This window comes from Anopheles stephensi, chromosome 2 (assembly GCF_013141755.1).
Source record: "Anopheles stephensi strain Indian chromosome 2, UCI_ANSTEP_V1.0, whole genome shotgun sequence".
In the NCBI taxonomy this organism is placed as follows: Eukaryota; Metazoa; Arthropoda; class Insecta; order Diptera; family Culicidae; genus Anopheles; species Anopheles stephensi.
In genome coordinates, this window is record NC_050202.1 from 82,244,016 (window position 1) to 82,259,262 (window position 15,247).

The 15,247-nt window shown below is 49.5% G+C and overlaps 2 protein-coding genes across 3 annotated transcripts; both read right to left on the minus strand.

Annotated features, from left to right (window-relative positions):
• Positions 1-2,799: 2,799 nt before the first annotated feature.
• On the minus strand, positions 2,800-11,408 carry LOC118505642 (kelch-like protein 5). 2 transcript variants are annotated; one of them, XM_036041721.1, is made up of 7 exons: positions 10,563-11,408; positions 10,314-10,501; positions 8,542-8,602; positions 5,364-5,925; positions 4,444-5,262; positions 4,034-4,369; positions 2,800-3,603 (listed from the first exon to the last, which is right to left on the minus strand). In XM_036041721.1, exons 2-7 carry the CDS (start codon positions 10,483-10,485, stop codon positions 3,529-3,531), a joined length of 2,025 nt encoding a protein of 674 aa, XP_035897614.1. In that variant the 5' UTR covers positions 10,486-10,501; positions 10,563-11,408; the 3' UTR covers positions 2,800-3,528. The 2 variants fall into 2 exon arrangements, with proteins under 2 accessions (XP_035897614.1, XP_035897613.1); XM_036041720.1 differs by having other exon boundaries at positions 10,314-10,911; positions 11,300-11,401.
• A 146-nt stretch (positions 11,409-11,554) lies between these two features.
• On the minus strand, positions 11,555-14,105 carry LOC118505644 (pre-mRNA 3'-end-processing factor FIP1). Its single transcript, XM_036041722.1, has 2 exons — positions 12,045-14,105; positions 11,555-11,978 (listed from the first exon to the last, which is right to left on the minus strand). The coding sequence occupies exons 1-2, from the start codon at positions 13,982-13,984 to the stop codon at positions 11,849-11,851; spliced, it is 2,070 nt and encodes a 689-aa protein (XP_035897615.1). The 5' UTR covers positions 13,985-14,105; the 3' UTR covers positions 11,555-11,848.
• Positions 14,106-15,247: the final 1,142 nt, after the last annotated feature.

A 15,247-nucleotide genomic window follows, 5' to 3' on the forward strand; every position in this document is an offset into this window, starting at 1 on the left:
TAGCTTGGCTCCAAACTGTCGAGAAGCCACCGACAACGAAAATTGCGGTCTGTTGAACGTCATCGAAAGAACGAAGTTAGACACAGGGGGTCATCTCAACAAGGATTCTTCCATTTCTAAGGTGCCTTGACGGCTACAAGCTCAGGTGAGAAGAATACCAAAATCACAGCATTAGCATTGGGAAGACTCCAAGAAATCCTGGGATATGTGTCCTGACGTCCCCAGAGGGCCAAAAGTTTGATGAACTACTAAACGATAAGTCATTTAAAATCACTAGAGGGAAGTACCCGCTAGCGATGTACAGGGATTATTGAATTTCTGGTGTTTCTCGCCACGAACAGATGCACATGTATTCCTATTGCCTGCCATCAGGCGCATCCGTGCAAATAGAGCGCCAAGCCACACATTGGCCCCAGCCGCAAACAACCCTTTCCTTTACCATACAAACTGAACAGCCAATCTACTAAACATTGGACAATTTTTGTGGTAAAAGACTCGAGAAACCCCCCCCCCCCCCATCCCTCCCCCTAGAATCTTTTGCGTGCAGCACTGTGGCCTGTCATTTTTATTGCACAGTGGAATTTTTGTATGGTCATAATTCGTTTCATACAAACATTGTGGATTGTTCCTTAATACTGTTACTAGACAGCGAGTAGAGCATGATAATGTACATTGTAGCAAGTGATTTTAAATGCTTACATTCTTATTTTTCCTCCTTTTCTGCATACTACTGTGTCCGAAAAGTAAGGTGACATTGGAAGCCAAATTTCGCGCGCCAAAAGTAGCTCCTTGTTTTTATTTTTCGTTTGTCAATATGTATGTTTTTGACATATCTGCCACGTTTCAAGTCACAACACCCACCCGGATAGGAGTGACAAATTGTTTTCGGAGCTGCGCCAAGTGTGTTCGTCCATATTGATCATGTCCAAGTTTGTGGAGCAGCGCGCATGCATCAAATTTTTTTAGCGCAATGAAATAAACGCTGCGGAAACATTGCGGATGTTACGAAAAGCATTCGGGGAACACTCTATGTCAAAGAAAAATGTATACAAATGGTACAGTGATTTCAAAAATGGCCGTGAGAAGGTCGAAGACGAGGACCGTCCGGGGAGACCATCCACCTCGATCGACGACGCCCACGACGTCCAAATTAAGGATTTAATTATCAACAATCGTCGGTTGACGATACGAGATCTTTCGGAAAGTGTTGGGATTTCAAAAGCATCGGTCAACACCATCCTAAAAGATGTTTTGGGGTTGAAGCGGGTGAAGTCTCGCCTGGTACCGAAATGCCTGAAATCATTTCAGGGAGTTTTTCAGGGAGTTTTTCGCAAAAACTGGCACCCATATTGTTCCGCAACCACCGTATTCGCCAGATTTGGCACCAGCCGACTTCTGGCTGTTCAACAAGCTAAAACTGCCGCTTCGGGGACATCGTTTTGATACTATCGAGGAGATAGAAGCCGCAGCGACGGCGGAACTAAAGGACATCCCAGCATCCGCGTTTTCTACCTGTTTCAAGGAGTGGGAGAAGAGATGGAAGAGGTGCATTGCATCGGAAGGGGATTGCTTCAAAGGTGACGACCTTCATTTGACCTAATACAAAAACCATTTAAGAAAAAAACGCAGAGTCACTTTATTTTTCGGACACAGTAGTATGCCCGTTAACAGTTTCCAGAGTGACCATTATTCAACCATTTTGGACCACACTGTGAAGCTTTCGCAACCTGTACTGTGGATTGCATACATTTAGGCGTAAATTCTACAGTGCCTTACAAATTTTGTCAGGGGAGGGGGGGTGGCCTTCTCGAGTCTTTTACCGCTGCAACAATCCTCGATACCGCTCATGGTTTAGCGCCGTGATCTCGGCCGTTCTGGCGGACGCCACCACTCCATCACAATTTGGGCCTACCACGCCTCCTCTGTCCGTGTGGACGGCCTAAAAGGACTTTACGGGCTGGGTCGTCCGGTGTCATTCTCATGACGTGACCAGCCCACCGGAGCCTGGCGAGTCTAATGCGCTGCACGATGGTAAGATCATCGTCATTGTAGCGGCTCCTCCATTGTCCTTCCACACATACGGGGCCAAAACTCCTTCTGAGCATCTTCCTCTCGAACGCGGCTAAGAGGGCTTCGTCAGTTTTGGACAGACAGTCCATGTCTCAGAGGCGTATTTGAGTACTGGGACTATAAATGTTCTGTACAGTCCCAGCTTCGTCCGTCACGACAGTTTCCTCAGGCTGTAGTATGACCGGTTGTCCAAGCCAGCACCGTTGCGCGTAACTCAACATCAATGTTGTTGTCGGTGGGCTGACTTTTGACTCCGGATAGGTGAAGTTTTGGACGACTGCGAAGGTGCGGTCACCTATCTGTACATCACCCCTGCGTAAATCAGTGTTTGTTAGCAGGGCCGCTGGTGGCCTCGTTAATCTCCAACCCGAGGTTCTGTGCCGCACGCTCGATCCTCTGATAAGGCTTCTACTACATAGGAGAGCCTCAAACCAATGATGTCTATGTCTTCAGCGTATGGCAGGATCTGGATTGACTAATAGAAGATGGTCCCCGAAGCTTGCACCGCTGAGTCGCGGATGGCTGACTCTCTAGCGCCAAGCTGAAAAGGAGACAGGCAAGCCCATCTCATTGTCATTCTTACAAGCCTGGTAAGCTTGGCCGGGATTCCAAAAGAGCTCATTGCGTCGTACAGTTTTACCCTGGCTATGCTGTCATATGCGGCTTTAAAATCAATGAAGAGATGGTAGGAGTGAAGCTGCTGCTCCGCCATAAGTAAAAACTCCCGTCTTGATTTCGTCACAAAATTGTATACACTGTTGAAAGTGCGTGTTTATTTATAGTTCCATCCGTTACTTAATGATTACATGCTAACTTCTTGCTTGTGTTTCTTCTTCTTTTTTTAAATTCCATTATAGCGAAAATAATGATATCATTTCAAAAAGTTATATTCATCCATATCCTGTGCTGCATTAGAGCGCACCCAGCCAGCTCCACTCTCGATCGGTTGAGCCGTCCGTCCGCCATTGGCTACAGTAGTATGATGTCGGGGCGCTACGAAAAAGGAAAACTTCGGAAAAACTAAATCTCTCTCACTGGTGGCGGGGCAGGTTTGTTGTCAGCTACTACTAAATCGAACCACGTGACACCGTCTTTCTTTGGCATCCATATTCTCGCATCCTGATCGCAAACGGCTAAACCAGGTCTGTGTGGCTGTGCTGCTAAAAAGGCTTCTTCAGGTGTGTTGTAGTAGTAGTAGTTGTGGCGTCGCAGTATGGGGCAGTAGTAGTTTCAGTGCGTGTATACACAGGTCCATCCATCCATTCCAAAACTAAAATCACAGTCCGGCGTCCCGACGGGTGCGGTTGAAAACTGAAACTACAACTATCCTTCAAACTTACTTTCTCCCATTATTACTTTCTCCGGAAGCAGTCTGCTACTGTGTGTATGAAATCTTTCGCTCTAAAACCTCTATTTTTCCTGTGTCCATCTTTACAACGGGGCTTGTACTTCCGCCTCCTACACGTAGTAATCACAAATGCGGAAATGTCTGCGATAGTAATAATTGCTGGCACTGGTACTTCCGCGCCATCCCTGATAAGTGATAGTGATGATTGTGTGCGTGTGCGTGTCCGACAAAAGATCGAATTATGATTTTATGGAAAGAGCGCGAAAGAAATGAAATGAAACAAAACAGAAGGAGAAAAATTCAATCCCATTATCCTTATGGTAGGAAGAAAGAATGTCCATAAATCACACACACACACACACGAACGAAAACACGCATGCATTGGCTCATGCACAAGGATACTGCTGCTGTTAGGCGGAATGCTTCGTTTTGTTTTGCGGAATGCAATAAGGAGGTTTTAGTGTGCTGCTCTACTTGCTCTAGCATGAAAATGATCGGGAAGGTTAGCCTCACTCGGGCGGAAGGAACTATGCGGGAACTGAAAGCGCTCTTGGCCGATACAAAGCAACACACTGCTGGGGGGGGGGTGGCAATATATGTGGTTTGGTACTAAACCGTGGTGCTGTTGTTGGCAACCGGAACATTCACAGTGGAAGAGGAAGCGGACGAAGCGATCGCATTGTTCGGTGAGGAGGGATTGGCGCCGGTAGACGGAAGCGCAACGCCACCGGTTGTGGATGCCGGGTTGGGGAAGGTGTTCGGAATCGCCACGACACACGCCCCGGCCCGACTATAGTTGACCGGTGCGATCGGTGTCCATTCGTTCGTTTCTGCATCGTACTGTTCGACGATCTTCAGGTACTGGATGCCATCGTACCCACCGAGCGCGACCAGGAAATCGCCCAACACGCTCACCCCGATCGCATCCCTGCCGACGCTCAGTGAGGCGATCTGGGAAAATGGAAAACAAAAAATAACCGGTGAGCGTGTTTTGGTGCCGCTAGAGGTGCCGATCATCATCTTACCAGCGTCCACGTATCGGTTGTCGGATCGTAACGTTCTACCGTGTCCGTTCGGCACACGGCCGGATTGCTGGGCGGACAATCGTGGCCGCCGAGCGCGTACAGGAACCCATTCAGTACGCCAACACCAACGCACCCACGCCGCTGGTTCATTGGTGCCCGCAAGGTCCACTTATTGGTGTGCGGATCGTAGCATTCGACCGTCCGGTGGCACACACTCCCATCACGGCCACCAACCACGTACAAACGCCCGCCCAGCACAGCTACCCCTGCCGTCGATCGCATTGCAGACATTGGCGCAACGTAGCTCCAGGTGCGTGCCGAAGGATCCCACCGTTCCACCGTATTCAGATAGCTCCAACCATCGTGACCACCGACCGCATACAGTGGGCCCTCCAGAAACGCTACTCCCAGCCCGTGTCGAGGCGTTCCCATCGGTGGTACCAACGTGCTCCAGCACATCGTGTTCAGATCGAAACTGTCCACCGTGTTCAGCGTCTTCAGCCCATCCCGACCGCCAACAATGATCAGTTTGTCCTCCAACACGGCCACCCCGAACTGCAGTCGACGCGTCGGCATATTCTTCAACAGTGTCCACTTATCGAGCCGAGGGTCGTAACTTTCGATGCTGATCGCACCCTTGTGTCCATCCATCCCGCCAACTGCCAGCAAACGGCCCATCGTCGATTTTCGGGGCCGGGTCCGGGCGGTGGCAATGAGCGATCGACGCCCCGGGATGAGATGCCACTTGAACGCTTCCATTACGAGCTGCTGGCATTCGTTCGCTCCTCCGCAGAGCGCTTCCACGTGATCCACTATGAACTATGGAATGAAGAGAGAGAGAGATAGAGAGAGAGAGAGAGAGAGAGAAAGAGAGGTTTAGTAGTACAAAAACTCCCCCCTCGACGTCCCAATGAGCTCACCGAAGGTTGCAACAGTGGCAGCTTGATCAATGCCAACAGCTCCGGGATGTGCCGTTTGCGACCCTCCGCATCGTACTGGATCCAGGCCATCAGCGCATGAAACACTTCCTGCTCGTTGGGCACGTTCAGATCGTCGCTACCGAGCAAATTCGCGAGCTGCGCCGCGTCCAGCATGAAGAACTCCTGGTTCTTCCACACCTGCTGGAAGTGCTGGCAGGTGTAGGCGGTGGCCAGCTTGAGCAGGGCGGTGCAGCCCTGCTGCTCGGCAAACAGCGAGAATCCCAAACAGTTGGACGGATGCAATTGACGGGCGAGAAAGTTGCAGCACGCACCGACGATGGTGCTGAGCTGCAGAAGGCACGCCGTGGCCAGCAACGTTTCGACCGTGTCCTCGCGTATTTCGATCGCCCCCGTGTAGCAGTACTGGATGAGCGAGTTCAGCGCCTCGCCGGACACCTCCTGCAGGGTGATTTCTTCCTGCTGGCTTTCGCGCAGCTGCCCGGTAAACATTGCGCTGAAGTAGGCGGACGAGGCCGAGAGCACCAATCGGTGGGCTGGTATTCTGGTTGTGGGGGAATGGAGAGGAATGGTTAAGAAGCTGATGGAGCTGATGTGATTTGGAGAAGCAATATCTCTTAAAGAAGACATTATACATCCTTAAGTTCCCCGTTGGCATTAACCGATTCATCTAATAAGGAGATCCAATTCGACGACCAAGAACACGTGGTCTAAGTCTCAGATCTCTTATGAATATCATGAACTTTATCCTCAAGGATTTTAAGTTAGCTACCTGTACAGGATCCTGCACAATATCGTAGACATCGTAGAGCTACATAATGCCAGCAGAAAACAAGACTTTGTCTTAGAATCGTCTGCCGAATAATGCCTATTTCATCAGGAACATTTACCCAAAGAAGATGTGAACAGTTGTCTAACCTAATTTGATGATCATGGCCGGTCTTCATACAGCAGGACCGGAGTTCGGAATCTCATTCGGAGCGTTCCCCCCGTAGTGTGGATAAACAATCCAACTACGTGGTATCATTAAGCCTCATTCATTCATTAAGCCTCAATCATTAAGCTGGTCTAGTAGGAATGGCCTTAACAGGTCGTTAGGCCAAGAAGGGAATTTGATGAAACGGTAAAAGACTCGAGAAGGCCCCCCCTAGAATCTTTTGTGTGCAGCACTGTGGCCTGTCATTTTTGTTGTACGGTGGGATTTCTGTATGGTCAAAACCCATTTGATGTAAACATTGTCCATTGTTCCTTAATACTGTTAATAGACAGCGAGTAGAACTTGATAATATACATTGTAACAAGTGGTTTGAGATTAGGATATTCTTATGTTTCCTCCTTTGCTGAATATCAATGCAAGGTAACAAGTATTCATCGAATTACTGTTCCGTTACCGTCCGAGAACGCCGTACATGTTTTAGGCCCGATTGTTCACCCCTAGTGCGACTGAAAACTAGTACGAAGCCCCTGTAACCCAAAATGAATGGTAGGGTTAGCGGAGTGGGGGTTTTAATCAAATAATAACAATATTTTATTCGACTTTCTTCAACCAATTTTGACCACACTGAAAGCACACTGAAAGCTCACTGTGAAGCTCTCGCAACGTGTACTGCGGATTGCATACCTTTAGGCGTAAATCCTACAGCGCCTAACAAATATTGTCAGGGGGGGGCCTTCTCGAGTCTTTTACCGATGAAACAGTTGATCATCCATCAAGACAAAAAAAGGAGCTAAATCCCATACGAAAATCTTAATCTCTTAATTTTTTTTGGTAAAAGACTCGAGAAGGCACCACCCCCCCCCCCCCTGAAAAAATTTTTTAGGCACTGTAGAATTTACGCCTAAATGTATGCAATCCACAGTACACGTTGCGAAAGCTTCAAGGTGTGCTTTCAGTGTGGTCAAAATTGGTTGAAGAAAGTCGAATAAAATATTGTTATTATTTGATTAAAACCTCCTCTCCGCTAACCCAACCATTCATTTTGGCGAACAGGGGCTTCGTACTAATTTTCGGTCGCACTAGGGGTGAACAATCGGGCCTAAAACATGCACGGCGTTCTCGGGCCCTTGAATACTTGTTACCTTGCATTGATATTCAGCAAAGGAGGAAACATAAGAATATCATAATCTCAAACCACTTGTTACAATGTATTGTATCAAGTTCTACTCGCTGTCTATTAACAGTATTAAGGAACAATGCACAATGTTTAAATCAAATGGGTTTTGACCATACAGAAATCCCACTGTACAACAAAAATGACAGGCCACAGTGCTCCACAAAAAAGATTCCAGGGGGGGCCTTCTCGAGTCTTTTACCATTTGTTTTATTAGTATTATTACCATGCTCCGGTGAGCTGGTAACGTCATGAGAATGATACCGGACAACCCGAATATGTAAAATCATACAAAGATTCTTGAATGCTTTCACCAAATCCCCCGGATAAGCTCTCCACTCGCCGTTTTCTGATTCTGACTTGCATAAGCCCGAGACCGCCAAGCATCCTTACCGGTAATTAAGTCAAACAGTACACACAACACTCGAAGCAATGGCCGAGATGGCAGTGTAATCAAATTGCTATGAATGAATTCGTTTCTTTTTCTCATCAAACATGGGTTGAGAAGCAAAGGCACAAAACGGCACAACAACCCAGCAGAGAGGTCAAGTGCAAGTCAAGTAGACTGTACGGCATAGCGCGTCCTTTCGGACGGCGACGATTCACACACCGGTAGAAGAAAGAGATTCCGACCCGTTCCCGCTGCCCGGTCGGTCGGTCGGTCGGTCAGACCATCATAGTAAATTAATTTAATTTCGCTCGTTTTCTCGTAATCTCGTTGGCAAACGGCGTGCCGGGCGGTGGAGTGACACACGTTTTACCGCATCTACCAGAAGCGTGCTGCCGCAGTTGACGAACGAGAGAAGACAACAAAGCCGCCGTCGTCCGTCTAGGAAGCAACCGAGCATTGCATTTGCGTGTGGCGAATTTTCCACCGCCGGGCCGGGACGCGGGTTGAATGTTTATAAACACCGAGCCATTCCGAACCGCGAGCGCGAGTGGCCCGGGTTGGGAAAGGTTAAGATCGTTGTTTCCTGTTTTGTTTTTGGTGAAGTTCGCGATCGACGCTGGAAGTGGGGGGGAAAACCGTACCATCTGCACTGACTTACCGTCGTCCGTCGACGCCAGCGATCAGCACCACATCACAAAGCTTCTCACTCTGGAGGTAGTCTGTAAATAGATCAGCACCGAGCGGTCGGATTAATAAATCTGCATCTGAGAGAGGAGAAAGAACCTTAACGAAAGCGAAGTCAGACCAAATGGGAAGAATGACATCGACAGCGATTCACTGCAACCGGGAGGACAACGTGGATATAATTAGTAATTAGAATTTCCCGCTCACTCGTGGGGGGGGACTCTCGCTAGGGTTCACAGTACGGTTGTGGTTTTTTTGTGTTTCAAGAAGGGGTTTCGGTGTGGTTAACGCTCCTTCGGGAATGGTTAACGCTTCCAGGAAAATCTGTCCATCGTTCATCATGCTTGCTGCCGAGAGGAACATGTTTATGACACCCTTTCCGGTTCGCTCTCGCAGACACCCCCTCCGGCAGAAAGGTTCAGAAACCTTCGGCAAGGTTTGGTAGTTAGCGCGGTCTTTGTCTTTGTGGAAGGGCCTTGTTTTCTATCGCTTAGTTGCGCCCCCCCCCCCTTGATTGGTGTCTTATGGATACAAAGAGACAAGCGGAGAGATTGTGTGTTTGCTTTAGATAATTGGATTCCGGCAACTACCGAAGACAGCTTGTTTATGGAGATGGAATGGGTTTCAGACGGGCTCGTGTTCAATTTTAATTATCGGCCCGGGGTTGGTTTTACAGGGTTTACCAGGGTTCAGATGAGCAAATTAAGTTTGAAGCTTTGTTCGTTCTATCTGCCCAGAGCAAAGAAGTTAAAGCTCGTGGAGTACTTCCTGGTACCCGATTATTGATCCAAGAAGAGAACATGCAATCGGACCCAGGTTTCGGCCATCTATCAGTGAAAAAAATCGAAGACCTGGTATGTTCCTTATACAACTTATGCTCTACTGGGTCTGGACAAGATCGGCTTTGTTTTGCTGGTGCTCCTGCCAGGATCCTCCATGTTAGACCAGTAGGCAATCACTCAGAATGAGCGACTGATTCGATAGAAGCGAGTTCCAATTATTCTTTTGTGTAAATCCCTATGAGAGGACATTGTCCAATAACTTTGTGGACTTTTTTTGGAGCGGGATATGAGAATTAGGGTAGACGACTATTACATATCTCGATAAGGCATCCGTATCTTAGACCAGGTAAAACTGAGACTTCCTAGATATATACTACTAAAAGAATACCCTGTAAAATGGCTAGTTACAACCTCGGGTCGTCGCAAACAAACCGAAAACAACCAAACAAAGCAATATTATGAGCAACTAAAAATTATGTCACACATTTTATGACCTCCCGATTCGAAACGTTATCGGTTCGGTGCGGATGGCTCAACAGATTCGCACCTTCCGTTATCGAAAAAGCGAACGAAAAACGTGTCCCGTCGTGTTGAAACAATATGCTCTCCCAACCAACCAACCAAGTGGCGTCGATGATTCAACGCAACTGTTGCGGCCCAACCAAGCGCGGTCGCGCAGACGAGACTTCCTTGTTCAGAAAACAGCAACCGTAGCACAGAAAACACACACCGCCGATCACTCCCAATATGGTTACGCGCGCAAGAAACTTGCTTCATTTCAACTGCTGCGGCGCTTTAATGAAACCAACCAGCGACGCGCGCGGCTGGAACAAGGAGACCTTGAACCTGCGATCACCGACTGGACTGTGTGTGTGTGTGTGGACGACTGTGCTGGGGCATAATGATGCTCCGTCCGTTGACCTGAAAGCTGGAAGGGGGAGGATAGTAATGGTTTTTGGCGTACCTTGCATTCGTTTCAGCACCAGATCGGAGTGATCGCGACACCGGAAGAACTCGTCCTGGCTGACGGACGAGTTTAGGCTGGCCAGGCTGAAGTGGCTCTCGTCCGTCACGAGGCTGGCGCGAACGCTCGCACTGGATGTGGGGCTTCCCTTGCAGGACATTTCGTTGCTCATCTTGCTTGCTGTGATGCTGTGTGTGGGATTGGAAGGAGGTAGAACGTGGCGTTCCTCGATGGGTCCTGCTAGCTTACTGCTGCTGCTCCTGCTACCGGATTTGTACTGCACTTGTTCCAATGATGCTTGGCACCGACCCAAGAAGACACACACGTTTGTTTTGATTATTCGTAGGAACTGTTGTTCTGCTTACTCTTAAATGCCCTTTGCGCGAAAATCTTGTATCACTTCCACACGTTCCCGGGCATCACTAGTAACTACAAAACCCAAATCACTAATCACTGTTCGTTACACCACCACTTCTGTGTGTGTGTGTGTGGCTGTGAGTTGTTGCTGGATGTCTACTGAAACACGCGAAACATCTCCCCCAAAACGTCCGGTTCACTTCGCTCAGTGCTGCCTGGATACAAAAGGTACGCCTTGCCACTGCCGAAGACGGAACCAGAATGATCAACCGTTCGTGCGAGTTCGTCGTGCGCTTTCTTAGCGTTTGTCTTCACGCGCGTCTCCTACAAGGAACTGCACCGCCAGATCCGCCAGATTGCCCCTTGCAGATGGGGATGGAGAGGTTGGGACAGGGTGGAGGGCGCTATTTTCTCGCACCACTCCGCAACGTATCTACTTTCTACTGCACTACTTGCACAATGATTACGCTGAATGCATTTTTCCCCATCGAGTCACACCCGCGCTCGCACTTCACTGCACCACTGCTTCCCTAGTAAGACCCGCATCCAAGACACACACGCACTCACGAAAGGATACGTGAAATTGTGGGCCTGGTGGTGGCGATAATAGCGACATCGCGCGTCTTCACCTTTCTTTGTGTGTTTCTGCAAGCGCCTGGTCCGCGCCGTTGTTCGTGAAGAAAAAGCAGTGGACTTTTGTTTTTGTTTTCCTTTGCCTACACGGCATACGGAGCGCGAGCGTGTGTGCGTGCGATCGGGCGAAGTAAACAATCTGTCAGGTGGATCTTTCAACTCCGTTTACACCCGCGTGTGTATCTGCGAGCGCGAGTTTTCTTTTCCCGTTTTCAAAAAAAAAAATGAAGAGAAATGAAAGCGCTTTACGCTTACTGGCGATGAAAATGATTGTTTTTCATTTTCCAATATTCTGTATTTTACCTACATTGTACGAAAACATCCATCTTACTTCTTACATCTAACATACCGATGTATGTGGCTCAAGTTTTGTTTTCTCTCGGTACTTCGGAACACACACGACGCGCTCCCGTCCGAACTGATGCCGTGCCAAACTGTTTTAGCAACAGGGGCAGCTCCAGCTACTGTTACTCTAAAGTTCAATATTATGTACGTAACCTCTTAGCGAAGCATTATAGAAGCGCGCTCCCCCCTTTGCGCCCTTCTCATTCCCCATCTTCTTTATCCTTCCGGTGAGACTTTTTCTTATCTCGGCTGTGCCGCTGCTCCCGCTCTCGACTCCTATCGGAACGGCGCGATTTGGATCGCTCGCGACTGCGGGAACGTTCGCGGTGGCTAAAATTAAACAAATTGTCGTTTATCGTTAAGCGCTCATCGTTTATCGAATCCCCTTTCACTCACCGATCCTTGTGCCGATCCGGCTTGGCCGAACGTTTATCCTTGTCGTCGCGTGATGAGGACGATGCCGTTGCTATCGCTGGTGGTACGACCGGACCTCCGACACCCAGCACAGGATCGACTGGTAGCTCTTCCTTCGGTGCGATGTGGTTTGCGTCCCGGTCAGATCGATGATCGCCTCTTTCGCGTTCTTTCCGTTCCCGGTCACGTTCACGATCGCGCTCGTGCTCACGTTCCCGGTCGCGTCCACGGTCACGATCACGATCTCTGCGCGGCGGTTCACGATCACGGTCCCGGTCACGGGGGTCTCCACCTCGTTTGCGGTCGTTAGGATTGCGCATATCGCCACCACGCGGTCCACCCGGACCCATGCCGGGTGGATGCAATCTTCCACCACCGGGACCCATACCCGGTCCCGGCCCCATGCCCTGCTGCATCTGTTGTGGCGGAGGCATTACCATCCGTTCGCCTCCCGGGCCCATCATGTCCATGTGCTGCTGCTGGCCCATTCCACCCATCCCCGGGTGCATCATCGGTGGACCGGGCGTTAGCGTTTTGATGCCGGACGGTTGCCAATTGCCGTTGTCGTTGCCCCACTGCGATTCCTGCATCGGATCGTAGTAGTCGGCGTAATCCGGCTCGGGATGATAGAAATCGGGCGGTCCTCCACCAAATCCGGGCGGGCCACCGCCTCCCATCGACGGATCGTACTTGTTGCCTACCACCGTTCGACTGTACTCCCGGCGGTCCGCCGTCATCACCTGAATGACATTTTCCTTCGGCTGGTTCGACATGGCCATCCCGTCATCTCTCCGTCCACCTCCGCCCATTGGGCCTCCACCCATCGGACCACCGGGCCCACCGCCAATCACTTCGATCGGTCCATTCATCTTTCTCGGTCCGCCCATCGGTCCACCACCACCCATCGGGCCGCCCGACCGTCTCATGTCGCGCATCATGCCCATCGGCGGCCCGGATGCCTGTGGGTTGTTGATCGTCAGTCCCGCCATGCCGACACCACTCTCGTGCTGCCTCATTCGCTTCTGTCGCTCGCAGTACGATCGCCACGTTTCCTCGTTGAATCCGTAGTTGAAGTAATCCGTAATATCCGCACCCGGCTTGCGCCAAGGCTTTTCATCCAGCGAGTCAATGCTAAACTCGTGCGCCGGCACTCCGTTGATCGTTCCCACGCTTTCAAACTCTTCCATGCTAAACTTCCCGGCCGGCTGCTTCGTTTTGTCCGTTACGCCTGCCGCATTCGCTGCCGTCTGGTTCGGCATGATTGGGCCGCGCTGTTTGATGATGTTGTAGCTAGGGCCCGATTTGATGTCCCCGATCACGACATTAATATCGTCGTCCTCGTCGCTATCGATATCGCTCTCCATGTCGCTTAAGCCTCCCTTGTCCTTTACGCTATCATCCACATTGTCCTTCCCATCGCCAGCCTCCGTTTTGTCCTGCTCATCCGTCCTGCCTTCGCCTTCGTCACCTTCATCATCGCCACGCGCTTTATCGGCCTCGTCAGCTTCCGCCTGTCTACGGACGGCGGTCCGTTCTTCCTCCCGCAGCTCGCTTTCCGTCCTGTCATCGTCCATCAGATGGGAATCATCCATACTCTCGTCCGGTGCATGAGCATTCCCATCACCCGGGTGTTGCTGCAGATCGCTCGAATCCATCGCATTATCATCGCACTGCTGTTCCTGGGCGGACAGCCCATTTTCGCCATCCGGTGCGCCGCTGATCTCGTTCGATCCCCGTCGTTTCGGGTCCGAATCACCGGCATCGCGTGTTGCCGTTTGTGAGTCTTCCGCTTCGTCCCATAGCGCGGTGTCCTTGCCGAGTGTTCGTGCATCCGCGTCGATGGTAGCGGCTGAATCGCTCGCCGGACCATCCTGGCCCGAGTTCCCATACAGCCAACTGTCTTCGTTCCCTTCGTCCGCCATGGTACACGGCAAGGGTGGAAGATTTATTTGCTTATTAAACAAACGGAACAATATTCACGACACACTTTTCCGCGGCGTTGCAATTGATGTGTTTTTCCTGGGATGTTTTGTTTGACATCTACCCTTGACAGCTGTCAGTGCGGTCGCACAGTGGTCGATGGGGTGCGGTCCTCCAACTGTACTAAAAAAGAAAATTATTTCCAAATCCAGTACTAAATATCAACTGTTCCGTTACGAAAAAAAAATAAAATCTTCCTCTTTGATCTCGGGACTTTTGATATCCTTGGCCTTATCCTACGATAAGGCGATAATGGCACCGGTTTTCACACGACAGCACCGAGAATCAAGTTCCCTCAGGATCGCCTTCTCGTGGATGGTCCAGATGGGATTCGATATCGAACTGTTCGTGTAGGCTACTACCACCACTATCTTTTTCTTTTTTTCTCGTAGTGCACTTCTTCTTCATGAGAATGCAACATCTGAACACACTAATCGCAATCATAATGGATACTTAATTATTTAACTCTACGAGGTAAAAGACTCGAGAAGGCCCCCCCTAGAATCTTTTGTGTGCAGCACTGTGGCCTGTCATTTTTGTTGTACGGTGGGATTTCGGTATGGTCAAAACCCATTTGATGTAAACATTGTGCATTGTTCCTTAATACTGTTAATAGACAGCGATTAGAACTTGATACAATACATTGTAACAAGTGGTTTGAGATTATGATATTCTTATGTTTCCTCCTTTGCTGAATATCAATGCAAGGTAACAAGTATTTATCGAATTACTGTTCCGTTACCGCCCGAGAACGCCGTGCATGTTTTAGGCCCGATTGTTCACCCCTAGTGCGACTGAAAATTAGTACGAAGCCCCTGTAAGCCAAAATGAATGGTAGGGTTAGCGGAGAAGGGGTTTTAATCAAATAATAACAATATTTTATTCGACTTTCTTCAACCAATTTTGACCACACTGAAAGCACACTGAAAGCTCACTGTGAAGCTCTCGCAACGTGTACTGCGGATTGCATACCTTTAGGCGTAAATCCTACAGCGCCTAACAAATTTTGTCAGGGGGGGGCCTTCTCGAGTCTTTTACCCTCTACGATTGTCTTACCCATGAGTACACGCGCACATTGTACTCGATTATTTGCATTCTTGCATGCTATGCTATGCCATTATGCTTCATTTGTTTACCTCACACAGGTGTGGAATCCTATCCTATCACAAAGATGATCTGTCCGGAAACTTACACAGCAACACGCA

Bases quoted from the DNA above. Each gene is read 5' to 3' on its own strand.
- LOC118505642 (XM_036041721.1), bottom strand. From the start codon at position 10,485: ATGAGCAACGAAATGTCCTGCAAGGGAAGCCCCACATCCAGTGCGAGC. The intron at 4,370-4,443 runs GTAAGATGATGA...CCATTTTCCCAG, and splicing joins CAACCGATACGTGGACGCTG to ATCGCCTCACTGAGCGTCGG. The intron at 3,604-4,033 runs GTTTAGTACCAA...ATCACTTATCAG, and splicing joins TTGCCAACAACAGCACCACG to GGATGGCGCGGAAGTACCAG.
- LOC118505644 (XM_036041722.1), bottom strand. From the start codon at position 13,984: ATGGCGGACGAAGGGAACGAAGACAGTTGGCTGTATGGGAACTCGGGC. The intron at 11,979-12,044 runs GTGAGTGAAAGG...GTTTAATTTTAG, and splicing joins CCGGATCGGCACAAGGATCG to CCACCGCGAACGTTCCCGCA.